General features: G+C 37.3%; 1 protein-coding gene and 1 pseudogene across 7 annotated transcripts in view; one reads left to right on the top strand and one right to left on the bottom strand.

Annotated features, from left to right (window-relative positions):
* The window catches only part of Sim1 (single-minded family bHLH transcription factor 1), a 78,412-nt gene that overhangs the window by 20,844 nt on the left and 36,328 nt on the right, over positions 1-21,240 (bottom strand). For all 7 annotated transcript variants that reach the window (XM_004648216.2, XM_023708445.1, XM_023708444.1 and 4 more), the window contains one exon: positions 10,848-11,016. In XM_004648216.2, coding sequence (XP_004648273.1) covers positions 10,848-11,016 — 169 coding nt within the window. The remainder of the gene's footprint in view (positions 1-10,847; positions 11,017-21,240) is intronic.
* Positions 16,057-16,807, top strand: LOC105741249 (annotated as a pseudogene).

The raw sequence follows: 21,240 nt of genomic DNA, 5'->3' as shown, positions 1-21,240 counted from the left end.
AAAAGTTTTAATTGTTTTGGCCACTTCTTATTCCATTTTAGAGAATATTAATTGGGAATATCTCAAAATCATATTTAAGAATGTGCACATGATAGTCTCACTACTTTTATGATTGTATCCATTTATAATGGGTTGTTTATTGTGACATTTTTCAACTTTAACTCATATTTTAGCTCTAAAAATACCTTGGCAAAAAAAAAAATCTCTCATATCTGTAAATTCCCTGATATATTAAACAACATAGAAACCTGGTTTTTTTTCTGTCTTTCTTTCTGTCTTTCTTTCTTTCTGTCTTTCTTTCTTTCTTTCTTTCTTTCTTTCTTTCTTTCTTTTTTTAGTACACCTCACATGTGATTTCAAATGTCACAGGCCTTGTCATAGTCCTTCTCTTAACCCACCTCCTATGGTTAAAAAATGTCCGTGGGATTCAATCCACTCCTTTTTCTCACAGAACAGTAACCTGGTCGACATCTCATTAGCTGCAGAGTGCTGGACAGCTGGAGGAGCATGCGCACACCCCACCAAGGCCGGCTTCCCTCCCGTGAAACTCTAGGCCGAATCTCTAGCGCTCCATACGGACAGGGCTGTCCTCACACCGACAGAGCCACAGCACATCCCTTTTGAAAACCCAAAGGTAAATTCCTAAAGACTTCTATTTTTGTTGCACTGAAAATTTTGAACGGGTAATAACAATCACATAATAAACATTTAAATCCTTTATATACCCACAACTGTAAACTATTTTAAAATATCCCAACTTGCATAGTTAATATGCAAATACCTCTTGCTCACTGGGTAAATCCTGGATTTCCAGGACCAGTAGCACTAATTTCAATGGTAAGCCTTTTTTGTGATGGGCTTCAGGCGTTGAGCCAGACCCACTTCGATCCTTTCCCTGACGCCCTGAGTCACTCCCTGATTTTCCACATGGAAGCGGCAGATTCCATGGGCTTGAATTAGATGAGTGCAGGTGGTGCCACCTGCTCCAGCCCCTTCGTGTAGCTTTGTTTGGTCTTCACTGCTTTATTCTGGATCTGGAAAAAGGATAGGCTGCCCAAGCCACTCTTGGTAGCATCCTAGAACTGGGCAGACAAATTAGTAAGCAGTTACTGGCCTTCTGCATGCGAAAAGAAAAGCTCTCAGATCTGTAATTCTGTGAAAAGAAATAGAAATGTGAAGGCAATCGGCTAAGTTAATTCATTTTGAACTGGTGACTGTAAATAAAAGATTTACTTTTTATTTCTCTAAGCTAAATTCAATATGCATAAAGAAAGGTAAAAATTATATAAAATGTATACTAAGTAATGTACGGCAGAATCTTTTCCCCCAGATTTGAAGCACACTTGACAAAATTGTTACGTGTTTAAAGTGTACAGTATAGCAATTTAATATAAGTATACATGACCAAATTATTCTCAATTTTATTCATTGTTATTCAAATTGACAATGAAGTTAACATATCCACAACCTTCCATAGTTACCTGTGTGGGGTGGTATGTGATGTGATATGAAAGTTTCAGATTCCGCTCAGCAAATTCCAAGTGTAGAGATCGCTTAACAGTAATCATCATGTTCTACATTAGATTCCCAGCACTCATCTGTTTCATAACTGAACTTTGGACCTTTTGACCAAAATTCTCCATTTTGGTCAGTAACCATCCAGTAACTGGCACTACCATTCTATTCTGTTTCTATGTATTCAACCTTCTTGTTTTTTTTTTAAATCTTTTTTATTTATTTTATTTATTTATTTATTTTTGTGTGTGTGTGGCCAGCTCAGCCCACCTGGAGGCGGGGTTGGCTGGCATGTGGTGCTGGGGGATTGAACCGCGGTCCCTGCGCTTTGCTGAGCTTGTTCTAAGTAGGTGCTTTAGACCACTGAGCCATCTCACCAGCCCAATGTATTTGGTTTGTTTTTGTTTTTGTTTTTGTTTTTGCGGAACCGGGGATTGAACTTAGGCCCTTCCGCTTGCCAGGGAAGCGCTTATTCCACTGAGCCATCTCCCCGGGTCAACCTTTTTGTTTTTTAACTCCACATACTGTACTGGTCATTGACTGGTTTATTTTACTTAGCATTATAAATTCCAAGAACATCAATTTGTTGCTAATGGCAAGATTTTCTTCCTTTTTATGGTTAAATGATGGCCTATTCCATACCAGATTTTCGTTATCTGTTGACCCACTGCTGGGCACCTAGGTTGTTTCCATGCCTTCGTGTTGTGAAATGTCATAGGAATATGGCTCTATGGCCATCTCCTCCAAATGCTGATTTTATTTCTTTCAGGTATATACCAAGAAACAGAATTGTTGGGTCATATGGTAGCTCCATTTTAAATTTTTTGAAAAACTCATGTACAATTTTCCATAATGACTTCACCAATGTACATGTTACTAACAGCACGCAAGCCTTCCCTTGTCCCACAGCGTCATCAGCATTTGCTACATTCTGTCCTTTCTAGAATATCCAGCCTAACATGTGGGTTTTGACTTAGATTTATGTGATAATTACTGATACTGACGACCTTTTTGTCCACCTAATCATCATCTGTATGTCTTTTCAGGAAAAATATCTGGTTCTTAGCCTACCTGGGGGGGGGCAGTACCAGGAATTGAACTCACGACCTTGTGTTTACCAAGCAGGAGTCGTGCCGCTGAGCTACATCCCTGGCCCCTTAGCCCACTTTTAGTTTAATTTTTTACTATTAAGCTATATGAAGTCCTCAAATATTTTCAGTATTAGCTGCCGATCAGTTCTATGCTTTTCAAATATTTCTCCCATTCTAAAGATTATATTTTCATTGTGCGCTTTGCAACACAGAAGTATTTTGGACTGATGTAGTGATGTGTTTGTTTAATTTTGCTTTTGCTGTCTGGCCTTTTGGTGTCATATCAAAAAAAAAAAAAATTACCAAGACCAATGTCAGGAAGCCATTTCCTCTCTTTTTCTTAGAATCTTGTGGTTTGGAGTTTTATTGTCAAGTCTCTATTTGAAACGATGCTAATACTGCATTGTTTTAATTACTATAGCTCTACAATACCCCAAAATAAAGAAGTAGGATGCCTTCACCTTAGTTCACGTTCTCAGGATTGCTTTGGCTATTCAGGGTCTTCTGTGGTTCTATACGCATGTGAGGACTATTATTTTCTGCTTCTCTCTTATTTCTAATCTAACCAGAAACCTTTTTAAACCTTTCAAGTCTAGTGTTAGCTATAAGCTTGTAATTATGCTCTCCATTATATTAAGATACATTCCTTTCAGAACAAATTTGTTCAGAGTTTTAATATGAAAGTGTGTTGAATTGTACCAAACTTTTTTTCTTCATCTACTGAGATAATCAGAGTTTTTGTCCTTCATTCTGATAGTGAGATGCACAATGGTGGATCTGTGTACGTTTAATCAGACATGCGTACCAGTGGAAAATTTTAGCATTAATAGTGTTTGCTAGATTAGGGTTGACAGTTTTTGAATCTGTGTTCCTCAAGGACACTGACTTGCAATTTTCTTATCTGACTGAATGTTGCCAGAACATTGCTCTTGTAAAATAAGTTCGGAAACTTCCCCTCCCCTTCAAACTTTAGGAAGAGTTTGGAAAGGATTAATGTTAATTTTTCTTTAGCTGTTGTGTAAAATTTACTGCTGAAGCCATCGAGTTCTAAATTAGTCTTTTCGGGGAGACTTTTGAATATTGATTCATTATTGCTCCTCATTATTGCTCTGCTCAGATTTTCTATTTCTTAATGATTTAGTTTTAGTAGGTTTTGTTGTCTAGGAATTTATCCATTTCTCCTTAAGTTACCAATGTGTTATTCTATGTGGCTCATAGTAGCCCTAGGATCCTTTGTATTTCTATGCTGTTGCCTGTAATACTACCTCTTTCATTGGTAATTTCATTTATTTGTGTCCTCTGCCATTTTTTCTTGGTTAATCTAGCCTAAAGTTTGCCAGTTTTGTTAGTCTTTTGAAAAACCAGTTTACAGTCTATTTCACTAACCCATGTTCCAATTTTTATTACCTCCTTTCCTTCTGCTAACCTTGTACTTGATCCATTCTTCATTTTATAACTCTTTCAAGTGTAAAGCTGGACTGAGATTAGTCTCTTTTTTCTTGTTTCGTTTTGCTTTTGTTTGATCCCACAGCTCCATGGTAGAGCGCCAGCCAGCCAGCTCCTACTTTCTCATCTGAAGGCTTCTATCCACACACTTTCCCCTTAGAATTATTTTTGCTGCATCACATGTTTTTTTTTCTATCATCACATAAGTTTTGATACCTTATGTTTTCATTTTCCTTTGTTTCAGTTATTTTTTTTTCTTAGATTTTTACTTTGACCCAAGGTTATTGAGGAATATATTGCTTAATTTCTATGTATTTGTGATTTTCAATTTTCCTTCTGGTATTTATTTTTAGTTTCATACCATTTTGGTCAGAAGAGACACTTCGTGTGATTCCAACCTTCTTGAACTTATTAAGGAAAGAGTGACAGAACAAACACCCACTGGACATTTCTGTCTGCTCCTCCTCCAATCATTTGACAAAGAAGTGAAAGGCAAAAGCTGTGGCTTTGAGACCCCATGACTGATAGCATTTTATAATTCCTTTCTAAAAAGTTAGCTTTGCCTCCCCAGATAAACCAGGGATACACTCCCATAAGGACCATATTACACATCAGAGTTATTTAACTAAATGCAGAAGATAGTTTAAAAAAATGGTACAAGCCAGGTGCAGTGTCACATGCCTCTAATCTCCCCACTCAAGAGGCTAAAGTAGGAAGATCACAAGTTTGAGGCCAGCATGAACTACATAGCAATACTATGTAGAGGAGGGGGGGGGAAGAGAGACAGAGAGAGAGAGAGAGAGAGAGAGAGAGAGAGAGAGAGAGAGAGAGAGAGGAGAAAGCTGAAACCTAATGGTTTTAGTAGACTAAGGAAATTTTTTGCTAAAATAATATTCCAAACACTTAGAGATCAAAATTAATATATTTCTATCAGAAACAGATTCATCCCAAATTTATATATTGCCATATTTTTAAAAACTTACATACTAAAGGACTTCCTGATAAAATGTCTTTTTTTTTCTTTCTATAAAATGCATAGAAGTTGTTATGTATTTGTTATTTATGGTCAAAGATTCTGTTTCCATGTTATATGTCATACGTTAAATGGAATAATGATGGTAATCATACTACAAAGGTAGATCTAGGTTTGACAAATTATTGATCCTTCTTTTCCCTGAAAGTTAGAAAATCAAATTTTCAGTGCAATAGCCACTGCTGTATCTCTGAGGTGAGAAAGAAGCTTTGTAGAATGACAGTTCGCATCTTCACCTACAGGAAGCCAAATTGGTGGCAACGAATAGTAAGAGGGTGCTGTAAGAGTTTTTACTATAAGGAATGCAATGTGAAACATGCTCGTGCTACAGTGTATCAGAACCAAGGGATCACTCTCCTAAGCATGCAGTCTTATTTATAGGCTGTTAACAGAGGCTGCTGCAGTGTCCTGGTTACTACTGCTTAGGCGGAAAGGCCAGAAGAGGGACGGAGGATGCAGTTTAGCAGAGCAGCATGCCCCATCTCTAAATGTAACTATAAACGCATCAACGCCAATCTAAGAATTCTGAAATGCAAACACCAGAATCAGGTAGCAATTTATTCATGATTGTCATGATTAAAACGTATTTTTAAGGAATTTTTTTTTTTGCTCCTCGCATGCCTTCAGGGCACTTTTGGCTGGCTGGAGGGTTGTGGGGATCGAACTAGAATAAGCTGAGGCTGACAGCTTTGTGGAAGCAGCCACTTAAAGAACTGAGCTAGAGCCAGGCCCCCTAAAACGTATTTTTAAAAATCTTCCACGGAACTTAGAAAAAATGGGGCATACAGATGAATGTCCATTTTGTATCTGTGTATTCAAAGAGGTTGGGATAGATATATAGTTGCATTCTCTTAATGAATAGAATGATTTGTTCTAATGGTGTTTGTAAATAGGATCTCAAGTCCGCATCTTGTACAGCAATTAACCACTAAGAAGAATATATGCAGTGTGTTATTTGTTGAAACTGTACTTCCGATTTGATTTGAAACTGTCTCATTGCTGTTTATCAATAAAATTTTGAAAAAAAAATCTTCCAAATGTTACTAGAGTTCCATGACTAGTTGCATAAAAAATAGATTGAAAATAATAATAGCACTTCCAAACAGACAAGATTGGAAAAATAGATTCTGTAAATACAATAACTGTAGCTCAATGAACAGATGAAAAGATAAGTTGCTATTTTCATGAGGAAAAACCCAGTAACAATAAAATACAGCTGCCATCGAGGGAAGATTTGTGCTGTACCACAGCCCAGCAGCTATGTGCAAAATCTTTTGACATTAATTATAATATTTCTTTTAACAATTCTTCCAAAACAGGCCAGCCAAATAGCTCAGCAGACTAAAGTGCTTGCTTCGGCAGATGCAGTAGCAGGGGTTCGATCCCTGGAGTGCTGTGCCAGCCTCGCCCCCAGGGCATGCTGAGATGGCAACTGAGACTGGGCGCAGTAGCACGTGCCTCTAATCCCAGCTCTTGGGAGGCTGAACACAGGTGGATCGCCATGAGTCCAGTCTACATAGTGAGACTCTACAGGCCCTGTACTAATATTAAAAAGAAAAAAAAAATTCTTCCAAAACAATTCAACACAGTTTTGACTTCTGCTATCCTAAGTAGTACATATAAGTAAGTAGAAAGGTGATTTAGTTATTCACTGAGTGGTCATAACATAATCAAGAGACCTGAAGGGTCACTTACTACTGCATACAAACTGGGGGATGATAGTGAACCCTAATTTGTACTCATCTTGAATGTTTACATAAGGATGCCCAAACAATTTCAAAATACAGCACTGCTATTTGCCGTTATTCAGACATTAGCAATTCCTATATATACTGAAAATATAATAGGATGAAGAGGCCAATAAACAATATTGATAGAATTATTAAATCACCATTTACTTAACTAACAAGAGCGCTCAGATATTACTCTATGAGATTAATTTTGTACTAGAAACTTCCTTTTGAAGAATATGGTTAGAATTTATATATTAAAACATGGAAATGATAAAAAAGAAAAGACTTCTTGGGAAAAACGGTCGGAAGTTTAAAACAAAATACAGAGCTGGCCAACTAGCTCAGTGGATTAAAGTGTGTGCTTAGACACAGGGGTCAGGAGTTCAATCCCCGGGCTGCCATGCCGGGCCCACCCCCTAGGAGGGCTGAGACTGCAACTGAGACCCGGAGTGGTGGGGCGCCTATAATCCCAGCACTTGGGAGGCTGTAAACAGAAGAATCACTATAAGTGTGATCTACGCAGTGAAATCCTGTAAACACTGTACACCTTGTCCTAAATACAATAAATAAATATAAATAAATAAAATACAATAAAAACTACCATCATTCTCTCACTAAAAAGGAGAATGCTAAGCATCTACAAATGGGGGAATTCAAAGTTTGCTTACTGAAGTAAGCTTTAACAGTATAATTTTGAAGTAAATCTATAATGACCAAAATATATGTATTACAAGAGATACCAGAAACCAAGATCACAAAGAATCTTATCTGTTCTTCCACTACAGTATCTTTTACCTCAGTAGAGAACTTTAGTTTAGTTCTTTATACCCTTGCACCAGAACTACTAAAATGAGTTCCCTAGTTTTTGTTCTTTCAATTATTTTATTTATTCATTCATTCATTCATTCATTTATGTGGTACCAGGGATCAAACTCAGGACCTTGCGCTTGCCAGGCAAGCACTTATTCCACTGAGCTATCTGCCCAGCCCTCAATTATTTTAGTACTCGAGTCTTTACTAGTTCTCTACAAGACAAACTCTAAGCTCCTTGGCCTGCCCCTGGCATGTATTTGGCTCACATTTATTTCCAAATGAATCACTCATCTTCCTCATTCAGACAAACGCCTATCCCCCACTCACCCCATGCCTAATCAGCCTGACTTCCTGCATTTGCTCATAATTTTAATCTTCCTGAAGGCTCCATTCCTTTTCCTTTTTCCCATATGCCTGAGTCCTAACTTCCAAGCCAGGTTCATACTTCTTTTAGACAGGCTATAGTCCATGGTGCTGACATCATTCACAAAGCCCTTAGTATAGATCATCCCTGTGTTTTCTACCATGTAATTTCCCACTCCGACTGTACTACAAAACTTGAACATGCTATATGCCATGCACTAGTATCCTAGCACCTTTCATACCACTCTTCCCTGACAACATCACTAGCATCATTTCTGAAGCAGATCCTTAACTAGAATCTACTGCATCCTAGACAGAAAAACAATGATGCATGAAAATTAGAAATTCCTTACTCACTCCTAACATGAGGACAATTGGGATCAAAAATATTTTGAGAAACTAATTATTTTCTTTAACACTTCTGAGGATTCAGAATACAAGCTGGATGCATTTCTAAGTTGTTTAATTCTAGCAGTGATAGTTATGAATTTGTTCTGGGTGGCATTCTTTTCCAACCAAGCCCCAGTCTCACCTCCCACCAACACATTAAGTTGCAAATTCCTGCTCACCCATCTGTCTATACTGATAGCTCTGCAGAGGAAAAGAAAGAGTGCTGCATTTCTATCTATGTGCAGACCACATAGCCAGAACTCAGTCAATGGTTGACTTAATACCGTGATTATCGAAAGTAAACACAATTAAAGAAGAACCTTTCCTACAGAAATAAATGCTAAATAACCACCACCTGTAACTGTGCTATTTCAAATAAGGCACATGGTCAAAAGTCTAAGGACTGCTTTCATACCAGTATTAAGAACAAAAAATAAATACACAGACTTCAAGAGAAATCCTGTATCAACATTTGTGAGTGTAGGTGATTTTTATACATGATGCAATGCTGTAGAAGGGAGTACAGGGAAAGCAAGAGAAATAAAGAGGGATTTTTTCCTCTACTTTCCACTTTTCTGCTCTATTTGTGTACTACAAAACATATGTAACATTCAAAGTAACTCCACACACATTAGAGTAGACTAATTAAAGTTAAAACTTTTTAGATGATTTACTTACTGTTAGACTGAACTAATACAAATTTTATATATTAAGAGCAGAGGATGAAAGAAAACATAGGCTAAACAATGAGGTTTTGGAGGTCCTGCAAGGAGATTTTGTTTTTATAGTTTAATTTCTGTAAAACAAAGGACAAACTCTTTCTTAACAGTATTTACTAATTTAAATTCTTCTTTCATCTATGTGTCCAACCCTGCTATGCACTTAAGAACAGAACCACCCCAAGGCACAATCCTTCCTTCCAAATAGTAAAAAGAGACAGTAAAACTCTCTCCAAGGTACAATAATGAGAAAAGCACCTCATTAGATGTTCTCTAGAAGGAAGCAGCTGCCTGTCACACGGACTCGACTTCCTCACGGAAGTGCTCAGCACTCTAAGAGAAGTTGCACCCTGCAATACACCTAGACGTCACACTACCAATCTCTTCCGTGTTATCAAGCAGGTCCTCTGTGGAAGACTTCCAGCCATGTGATCTAAGACTTGTGAAGGCAGAGATCATAGGCTTCACCCCACTGGATACCCAGACACTGAAATGATCTAGCAAACACTAGCCTTTCACTGATCAATGAGTCAGCAAGTGGCATTTCCTCAAACTGTGTATTTTCAGATATTGACATAATAACATAGATCTGACAGGTAAGGAAATAATCATTTCTATACTTATCAGACTGTCTTTTTACTTAAAATTCAAGCATAAATCATAAAGACAGCTTTGAAAAATAAATGATTCAGAAGACATTTTGGTGCAAGAGTAGCATAGGAGTGGCCTTAGTTACTCCAATGAGCTGCAGATAGTTTGATATAGCAATGGCAAAGAAAAGGAAAGGGCAAGGAGTGGTAACACACCCTGTAATCCCAGCACCCAGAAGACTGAGGCAGGAGGACTGAGGCAAATTCCTGCACATCTGAGGCCAGATGGGCTACATAGTGAGTATAAGGTCAACCTGGATTACATAAAGAGAGAGACCCTGTCTCAACAAAAGGGGTAAGGGACTTGAAGATGAAGCAGCCATTCTCTCTCTTTTTAGTGCCTATCTTGAGTTCATATTCTATTAGCAACGGAATACCCATCCCTGATAAAACTAAACAAAAAAAGGGGACACAAATGAAGGACCATTTTGTATCTGTGAATACAAAATAGTTAGGATAGAAATACAGCTACTTTCTCTTAATTCAATGAATAGAAAGATTTGTACTAATATTGGACAGGATATCATTTCTGCATCTTGTACAATGAATAACCACTACGAAGACAACAATATGCAATGTATTAATTTTGAAACTGTCCTACTAATTGGTTTTGAAACTGTTTCATTGCTATTTGTTTCTCAACTATTTTTTTTTTTTTTTTTTTTGCGGAACCGGGGCTTGAACTCAGACCCTTGCGCTTGCCAGGGAAGCACTTATTCTACTGAGCCATCTCCCCGGCCCCTAAAATTAATTTTTTTAAAACAAGAGTTCATATTCTTTATACTGACTCTTTTTCTGATTAATCATGAAGAAGAAAATTTTAGGATCAATGTCCTTGAAACAACAAATTCTGGTTCTGGCAGATAGACTCTGATGACCTGCCTCTAAGTGCAACCAACCACAAAATTATTTCAATTTTTTACTAGCACAGCCACTTAAAAGGAAAAACATAAGTTTTAGAAAAATCTTTCACATTCATAGGCATTTTCAATCTATTGAAAGCAGATGAATTCCCAACAGTTCTAATACTTCCTCAACTTCAAGAGCAACCCCAGTCACAAGCAAAGGAAGTCGCAAAGCACCCACACACTTACCTGAGGATAAGGCGAGGTCCTGGATTTTGACTTCGAGCTGGAGAGCCTCGACTTGGTCGCCTTCCTGCTGTCGGTCAGGGTGGGGGTGGAGCTGCTGGCATAGGAGAAGGCTGGTTTGGAGGCTGAGATCTGATCCAGAGAGAGCTGCAGCCCCTTGTACTCTGTGTCTCTGCAAGATGGGAAGGCAGGGCCCTTAGTCATCCACTACAGGAGAGAAGTCATGCATTCTCTCTATCAGAATGGTAGCAATCCATGTGTGAACATGGAGTGAACAAGAATTAGCCATGCAGCCACTTTCCACAAACACCTGAGTTACTGCAGAAGAGGGTAGCGTTTCCCTAATGTGTGTCAGGCTGCTGCTGCCTGCCATACTCAAATAACACGATACACTCATGAAAATGTCATGATTAAGATTTTTGACATTCTTGTTAACTAGAAAATAAACCCTTCCTTTAACTTCTCTGAGATTTGTTCTCTCATTGTGAAATATGAATTACAAAGCCTGATCTGAATGATTTCCATGTGGGGTAAACTCAGCAGACATCTGGCCAAACGATGCTACTTGATTACTAACAACCATGTCTTCTAGCAGCTATTCCAAGAGCAACCATCTTGGAAACTTCCCAATATCCTTATTGCTCGCTAACTAGTGTAGTCAGGCTTATAAAAATTCCTTTCTGCAGGGTAACTAATTAGGTTCCCTCAGGGTGCACTTTACCACCACTTCTTTCCATTCTTCCCTCTTTCAAAAGATATTTACTGAGTGCCTAATATATACCAGACTTCTAGCTGTGTGGAGATGCAAGAATACCTAAGGTATCTGTAACCCCTGTCCTTGCATAGGTTATGATCTACAAAAAGAAGAAACAGGAAACAAGCGTATATAGTCATTGCAATTGGAAAGGAATAGCTAATGGTAGGAAGCTCCTTTCAAGAGTGTCGCTTGAGACACAGTGTTCAGAGGTTGAAGATGACACTCTTGCTCCGTGATAATACAACCTCAGCTCCCCATCCAGGCTGCAGTGGGTCTCATCAGATGCCTGTTTTTCTTAAGAGGATATCAGCCCTTTTCACTGCCACCAGAATAAAATGTTTCACAATCTTCCTTATAAAGACTCATGGAAGAATTTTCTTTCAGGTTCCAGAACTAGTGGGGCTGCTCCCCATTAATTGATTTTATGTAACTGGTCACGTTTCCTCCCTTGCAGGAGAAGGCCGAGGGCCTGGGCCCCAAGCCCCACCTGAACCACTCCTATGAGTACACAAAGTTCCCAGGGCAGGAATACGGGGCTGCAAACCCCACTGGCTCCCCTTGTTTTTCTGTCTTTAATTTTCTTTCCCTGTAATTGTCTGATGGATTTGCCTTCTTTAAATGTTTATGTGTTTTTTAGTGCCTTTGGATTGATGGATATATGAAACTGAATAAATTAATGAAATTATGTGTATAAAATGACTAGCACACTCCATGAACTTGCAATTGATCACTTATTTTCTTTTCTACTTCCCTTTCTGTTCTTCCAGAAGAATCATAAGAAAAAGAAAAGTGTAATTCAGTGATATAAAACTGCCAAGATTGGATTTCAAATGTTCTTACCACAAAAATGTATGTGTCATAATACACGTTAAAAGACATCATTATTGTACAACATATAAATATAGAAACATACTGCATAAGATCATGTGCTTATACTATTTTTGCTTATCAATTAGAAAAGAGAAAGGAGTATTATTCAAGCAAGGCATCTTTCAAGACAGTAGGACCAGAAATGATCAAGGCAGTTCCAATAATATCTCTTCCACAAACTACAGTATGGCACCATATAAGTAGCAAATTACAACAGCTTTATACTAAACACAGCTAGCTGTCTCTTTAAAAAAAATATTTTACTTAAGTATTTATTTGGCACAGGGTCTCGTTATGCAGGTTGGACTCACAGTGATCCTCCTGTCTCAGCCTCCCCAGCGCTGGCATTACAGGCACGCACCACCACTCCGAGACTCATTCGCTGGCTCAGCGCACCTGGGGGCAGGGCCAGCACGGCATGCAACACTGGGGATCCAATCTGGGTCCTTGCACTGGCCAAGCAGGTGCTTAGACCACCAAGCTAACTCCCCAGCCCACAACTTGTCCTCTTTATCTGCATTTGTGGAGTCATACAATCTCGAATGAAAATATCCTAAAAACACAGAAGTACTGCATCTACACTAAGCACACACAGACTTTTCGCCTTGAAATTATCCCCTGAGCAATACAGCATACCAACTATTTACATAAAATTCACATTGTTGATATTTTAAGTATCTAGAGATGGTTATAAGCATATCAGAGGATATGTATAGATTATATGCAAACATTATGTCATTTTATATGAGAGACTTGGGCATTCCTAGATTTTGGCACTCTCAGGCTCCTAGACCCAATCTTCCTCAGGTTTTGGAGGATGGGCATATTCCTTTCAGTCTAAAAATTTTCCTCTACAAAAACAACAACAAAAAAAAATCAGCAAAAACAGTGTGAGGCCCTATTCTAGAGAGACATCAAGGAACACAGGACCTAAGCATCCATGCAGCACGAAGAAGCCACCATCATACTGACAGAGAAACACTAAAAATTCCTCAAAGCTAAAATAGGTTCATTTCTACCACTTTTGTTCAACATAGAAAGTCAAACCCAGAGCAATAATGTGAAGCAAAGAAAGAAAAGGCATACAAACAGGAAGGGGAAAAGTGAAATTATCCCTCTTTGCACACCATATGATTTTATGAATGGAAAACCTGATGACACCAGAAAAAAACTTACCCAAATGATAAATTAATTCAGTAAAGTGGCAGGATAGAAACTCAACATTAAAAAATTTGTAGCATTTTTATACAAAAGGAATGAACTTCTTGAGAAAACAATCAAGAAAGCAGTACTATGAACAATAGTTACAAGAAAAACCCTAGAAATAACTTTAAATAAGTAAACATTGATGAAAGAACTCAAAGACACCAAAATATGAAAATATCCCATGTTCATGGACGGAAAGAATACTGCTATAATGCCACACTACTATTAAATTCAGTGCGTCTCCATCAAAGTATCAATGGCATTCTTCACAGAAGTGGAAAAAACAATCCTAAAATTTATATGAAAGCAAAGAAGACCCCAAATAGCCAAAGTAATATCGAGAAAAAAAAAAAAAAAAAGATTAAGACAAGTCATCACAACATCTGATCTCAAAACATATTTCAGAGCTACAGTAAGCAACACAGCATGGTACCAGAATGAAACCTGGCACACAGGCCAGTAGAACAGAACAGAAACACCCAAAGTAAGTGACGCATTCATAGTCAGTTGACTTTCCACCGAGGAACAAATACATACATTGGCGATAGAACAAATGCGGCAATAAACAGTGCTGGAAAACAAAAAATTCATGTACAGAAGACTGAAACTTAACCCAGCTCTCACCCTGTAGAAAAACCTACTCAAAATTCTAAACAGAAGCCCTGAAACTGAAACTATAAAACTGTTAGAAGAAAATATAAAGAGAAATACATCAAGTACTACTTAGGAAAGAAATTTATAGCCCCAAAGTCAAAAATCACTAAAATAAATATAACAAATAAAGTAAAATGTTGCCATTTTTAAACATTTAGATTTATAAATAATGTATTCTATCTTTTTCTTTTTTTCCTACAGAATCATTTTGGACAGTTTGAATGAAGATGCTTGAATTAAGAAAATAAAGGAAACACTTCAAGATACCAGTAGAAGTAATGATTTTCTGGATAAGACCCTAAAAGGACAGGTAGTAAGAACAAAAAAAGACAAGTGGGATTATATGAAACTATAAATCTTCTACAATGCAAAAGAAACTACTAATGGAGTAAAGAGGCAATCCCAGGGTAGGAAAAATTTTTAGAAACTATTCATCTCACAAGGAATTAACACTTAGAATATGCACAGAATTCAAAACAACTTTTTAAAATACTTTTCAACTTAAAAATAGGCAAATTATTTGGCTAGTAAATTTCTCAAAAGAAAGAAATACAAATGGCCAACAAGCACAATGAAAAATACTTGACATCTTTAGCTTTTAAGGAAATATAAATCAAAATCACAATAAGATACTATCTCACTGCAATAAAATGACTAATACTTTTTCAAAACTGAAAACAACAAAAAGAAGGTACAGAGAAAAGATAACCCTTACACACTGTTGATGGGAATGCAAATTAATATAATCATTACAGTCAACAGTACAGAGTTTACTATTAGAAATAAAATGATATCTGCCTTATGATAGTGCTATCCTACTTCTGAATATAGAACCAAAAGAACCAAATAAGCACATCAAAAAGGTCTCCCAGATTTCAGCACATTGATAATAGCCAATATATAGAACCAAATGAGATGATCTAGATGCCTGATGAAATATTAGTCAGCTATAGTGAAGAATGAAATCCTGTCATTGGAAGCAACATAAATGGAACTTAGAGCACTATATTAACCAAAATAAGCCAGGTACAAAAAGGCAAATACTATATGCTCTCTCTCATATGGAATAGATTTTCTAAAGTAAAGTTGATCTCAAACTGAGATGTATAGCATAGTGATTACTCAACACTAACAAGAAGATGCTACAGGGAGGCTGGGTAATGAATACTAAAGACAGTACAAGGACGATCAGGTTCTAATATTTTGCAGTACAGTAGGGTGACTGAAGTTTATAACAAACTATTACATACTTTATGAGCAACTGAAAGAGAGGAATTCAAAGAATCTGAACATAAACAATGAGGAAATGAAAATTCTAGTTACTATTATTTGATCATTACACATTGTGTACATGGATTGTAAAATCACACTGTTCCCCATAAATACATACAATTATTGTGTGTCAGTGGGAAAAGGAAATTTTTTTTAATTCTTCTAAGCTTTTTGTGGAGCTTTCAATGACAGAAATACTACAAATAAGAATGAGTAACATCTAAAGGCAGTAAATGGCTCAAAAGTCTACAAGTTACATGAAAATTGTCAAATATAATAAAGAGTTATGCCAATTCTCTGATGAATTAATAAAAATATTAACATTTTGGTGCACATCAAAAATATAAAAATAATCACAAAAATTTAGCAAAATGTCATAAAGGCAGAAAGGCCAAGGTTTAAAACAACCTCTGGGATTAACTGTACAGAAAAGGATTAGCTGTGCGGGAAGAAATGGCTGCCACCAGTTTGCCTCGGTTCTGTAGAAGAGTCTCAGCAGTCCTGAAGGCTTCTGGGTCTTTAAAAACTCCTAAGGCCACTGCTAGAACAGGGTTTTCTTAGTTTGTTATCTAAGAATGCACCAGATGGCACATCCTTTCAGCAGTATAGAGTACTTCATAAAACACTGTCAAGAAGAGGACTGGAAGAATTTTTTGATGACCCAAAATATTGGGGGCAAGAAATAGTGAAATCCGGAGCTGCACAGACATGTCAGAAATTAAGGAACAAAAGTAATGAAGATTTACATAAACTTTGGTATGTCTTACTAAAAGTAAGAAACATGCTTCTAACTCTAGAACAAGAGGCCAAGCAGCAGGTATTACCAATGCCAAGTCCAGAATGGTTAGAAAAGGTAGTTGAGTCCATGAATGCATTAGATAAAGTTGTCCAGGAAAGAAAAGATGCTTTAAGGCTTCTCCAAACTGGTCAAGAAAAAGCTAGATCTGCTGCTTGGAGAAGAGACATCTTTAGAAGAATCGTTTGGCACAAGTTCAAGCAGTGGCCCATGCCTTGGTACCTAAATAAAAGATACAACAGGAAACGATTCTTTGCAATGCCTTATGTGGACTATTTTGTCAGACTGAGAACTGAGAAATGGGCCCAAATTGAAGCAAGAAAGAGGTGTCTGGAGAAAAAGAAACAGAAAATTCTGCAAGAAAAATTTCCACACCTTCCTGACACCCAGAAGTCAAAACTTGGATAAAAAAAGTCTAAAATAATTTTTTTGGTTGCACAGTAGTCTCTGTACAAAAGTGTTAAGTGGTTTATAAGAAACTGTTATCAAATAAAAAACAACCTCTGCCTCTTATTACTTAATAAATGACTAAGTTTCAATTACTCCTTCATAACTCATAGGGATATAGTGAGTTTTATACGAAAACCTCACAGTCCAGTGACTGAATGTAATCAGTACTGGTGTCATTTCCCAAATTCCATACTCTGTAGTCCTTTCTGGCCCCTTTTCTCAAAACAATAGATTTTACTTTGGAAGTAGTTATTATATATTTCAATATAAACATTCCTTGGGCTGTACTCCTCCAACTCATTTCAATTTGCTCTTTTATTTTTCAAACTAAATTCAGTTGTTTGAATGGAGCTTATTAGTTATTGTTGAATAGAGTCAAGTCATTATGGTAAGCTTTTATTGCTAAGTTCTCTATTACAACATAGCCACTCTGAGAGAAATTCAGTCCTCCTGTTTTTCTGTTCAAAACTCCAACAACTCAAAAGATATGTTAGGATGAAAGCACAATAAAAAAAATAGCCCCTTAAAGACATTTGCAGTGCGGTTGATGTGCTGCCAAGGGCGGTCTGAAAGGCAGATTCACTTAGAACAAAGCATTCATTTTACTTCTAGAATTCTATTAAACTGAACGTTTCATTTGTATAGCTTAAAGGGCTCGGCGCTGATGGGAATCACATTAGGAGTACCATTTTCCTCATCCATACTCAGGCACAAAGAAAGCTTTGGCTCTACATCCCCTGCCTTTGGTGAGCCAGGTCTTGGTTTCACAAATGTCCTCCGAGTTCCATGCAAGTTCAGTGAACTCATGTATTTAAGGTTTCACCCAGAAAGTGGACAGAGAGAAACACTCAGCAGCACAGAACTTGAACTCTAAAATGATTACAGTGAGGGACTTGACTTAGCTGAATTTAACACATTTAATGATATAGCACTGCTGCACCTCAAAAACTGTCTTGAGAAATGCCATGGAAACCTAGTTTGAGGCCTGAACTGCAACCTTTCAAGGGCAGCTCGTGCCATTCCCAGACACCACTGGTATATTGAAAAGAGGACCATAGCACATGCTATTTGGCATATTCCTCAACAGGCCATTGAGAACAGTTTATATTTGTTTACTTTTTTTTGTTTTGTTTTGTGGAACCTGGGATTGAACTCAGGCCTTTGTGTTTACCAGGGAAGTGCTTATTCCAGTAAGCCATCTCCCCAGCCCCCCACCATTGAGCCATCTCCCCAGCCCCTCTTGTTTTCTTTCCTTTTAGTGATTTGCATAAGAGCTGAGGATCCTCAGGTACCTCCACTCTGGAAGCACTGTGAGGTGAGTAATTTGCAAGCACTAGGACTTGCAGCTTGTCAATCTCACCCATATTTGCACAGACCAAAGTAATCCTCTTATTCCACTATGGACAGTCAGAAACCATTCAATTTGTAGAACTAATCATCTGAGTCTACTTTAAACTTTATAATAGTCATGTACATATTTGGAATAACTCAAATTCTAATAGAAGAAAATGGAGCCACTATTGTATCATTGGTCTTCCTCAGCCTGCCCTTAAAGAATATGCCAAAAGCATTCACGAGGTCAATGGCAACTTGTCATATGAAAAGTTCAGTGTGATAACCTTGCAAAGCTAGTGAAAAAAAAAAAACCTGTGTCACCAAAAGATACTGTCTGCTTCAGAGAAATGAATTAGAATAATTTCCAACATTTCACATGGGAGAGGAACTCTGTAGTACCATCATATATACCTGCAACCTTCAAGTAAGTGGGAATCCATACATAGAGAAACAGCAATATTTTATTAGTTTGTGTTGTTTCAAGTTCTTTTGCCAGATTTTTTCTCTTTTTCACTACACTCTGTTCCTTCATTTCAAACATTAAAGTTTTGCTTCTCTCATGTCAATTTTGGATCAGCTGGCCATTCTGGAACTTCTTTGTTGACATTACATGATGTGGAATCCTTAAAAGTTATAAGGATGTTACCAGATTTCCCAATTGAGCTTCTTTTAAAAATAACTGAAGGTGATCAAATTACCCAGGCAAACGTGGAAACAAAGACATATGACTGATTTGGCTTCAAAGGCTTTGATTGAAATAAGCAGAGGATTGCATTAAACTGTGATCGGATTAAGTGGGAATGACTGTGACTTACACTAAACTTTTTAATTGGATTCTAGAGTCCTGTTACATGAAGTGTGTGACCTTCTTTATATTCTGGCACAGTTACTTCCTAGCCACTGGGTAGCCCTTGGCAGCAGAGAGATCTACTTCATGTTTCATTTTCAGGCTTCTATGGAGCCCAGCAGAGAGAGATGACAAGGAGAATTCCATACTGTGAGAAGCTTGGAAACCAAGACAGTCTGCCAGGAAATCAGGTTAAGATGCACTTGGAAATGTAATAGTGTCACACTAGTAAGTTCATATGTGTTTATTTCTTATAGTTGTTCCCTCATAATGTTTTCTTTTCCATAAACAATTCTTCTTTCCTAGAAACTTTCTCCTCCACTTTGAAGATTCCATCCAACACACTATAATTTAGATGGCACCACAAGGGTCAGGGATGGCTTAGGCACCAAGTCTACTGCACTGTACATCATGATTTCAAGAAAGAAAGAAGCATAATAAATAAACCAGCAATAATAGTCAAAAAAGTAAATCAAAAAGCTGTAATATGCCAACAAAGTGTGCTAAGTCCTCCATTCTCATACTAGAGATTGTTTAATAACTTCACATCCTCTCACAAACCTAGCTGAAATAGTTAGATCTGGATCTGCCACCACAATGTGTCTGAATTTGTTTTCTTACTCCTACAACCCACAGAGATCTTTCCCTGTTCTTTTTCCTGGGTTCCTACACTGTTCGTTGCCTCTACCACTAATTGGTCCTTCTAACACTGTGCATCACAGTGTGAAGAAGATTATCTTCACACCACCTCCTTCATTGCTGCCCTTAAGAGGAAGCCTTTATTTACTACCTAACACAATACCACACATAGCACATATGTTTTGTTCATCTATTTCTTATTCATAACTGATAAACAAAATAATTGTCACTACGGTAAACTTTCACTCAAGTCAAAAGTCAAAATACCGTCAAGACTTTCTGTATAAGAAACTAGGCAAGCAAGTTTACATAAGATATTTTAATCATCAGCTTATTATCATCATTAATTATCAGCCTCAAATTCTATAAGCTCTTAAATCAAGAAGCAAATTTTATTTCTCCGTGCTGGGCATGGTGACACACACCTATAATACCAGCACTTGGGACACCAAGGCAGGAAGGTTGCCATGGGTTTCAGTGCATTGTGCAATAACAAAATATACTTATTTTATCAAATTATAATTCAGGTATAGCATACATGATACACAGGTAAACTAGAATACTAAACTAATTGAATCCCAAACATTTATATAGCACTATTACAACTGTACTGAAGATTTTAGGACAAATAATATTTAAAACCCCAGAGAAATAACTTCTACAAATCAATAATCAATTCAGTGTCTCCCTAGTGGAAAAATAAGAAAGGATGTCAAAAATGCACGAGTTGCTGAGAAATATTTTTGAAGAGTACAAAATAGAATTAAAACAGAAAAAATACAAGTGATACAGAATTTCCCTTAACAAAGCAATATGAATTTCACACACCATGTTATAATTCATGGTGTTGTCTTTCAACTAGTTGTTCATATTACCCAATATATGCATGAAAAAATGGAAGAAAGAAAAAGAGAAATGTGTAAGAAATTAAGAAGAGAAAAAGGACAAACAGTTGAAAAATGGAGCCAAAAAATTAAGCATTACTGCTCTTTTCCATAGAGCAGCAGCCTCATGAGCCAGAAAGCACATAAGTTAAAGATCTCTTTTTTGCTCCCAAATTGGCAGAATTTTTTAAATGACAGTAAATTTCAGTGACATAAATCAAAATTTATTCATATTTCCAACTTCTAAGAGAGTAAACCAGCAATATATATCAAGAGGCTTAAGAATGTTTATACTTTAGTTATTTCACTTATAAGAGTATAAAAAATATTCCTAGAAAATAGGAAGCAATGAAAAATAATTACTCCATATACACTTTACAAGTTTTACCAGCAAAATTTATTGTATTTGACTGGAAATAATGAAGTAAGGAAACTCAGTGCTGGGCATGGTGACACACACCTATAATACCAGCACTTGGGACACCAAGGCAGGAAGGTTGCCATGGGTTTGAGGCCAGCCTGGGCTACATGGTGAGTTCAAGGCCAGCCTGAACTACACAGCAAGACCTTGTCTCAAAAGAAAGGGAAAGGGAAAGAGAAAAGGAATGGGAAAGGGAAAGAGAGAGAGAAAGAGAAAGGGAAAGGGAAAGGGAAAGGGAAAGGGAAAGGGACGGGGACGGGGACGG

This window comes from Octodon degus, unplaced genomic scaffold, assembly GCF_000260255.1.
Source record: "Octodon degus isolate 3935 unplaced genomic scaffold, OctDeg1.0 scaffold00362, whole genome shotgun sequence".
Taxonomy (NCBI): Eukaryota; Metazoa; Chordata; class Mammalia; order Rodentia; family Octodontidae; genus Octodon; species Octodon degus.
The sequence above is the reverse complement of the archived record's forward strand: the minus strand, read 5'-3'. Positions and strand labels throughout refer to the sequence as shown.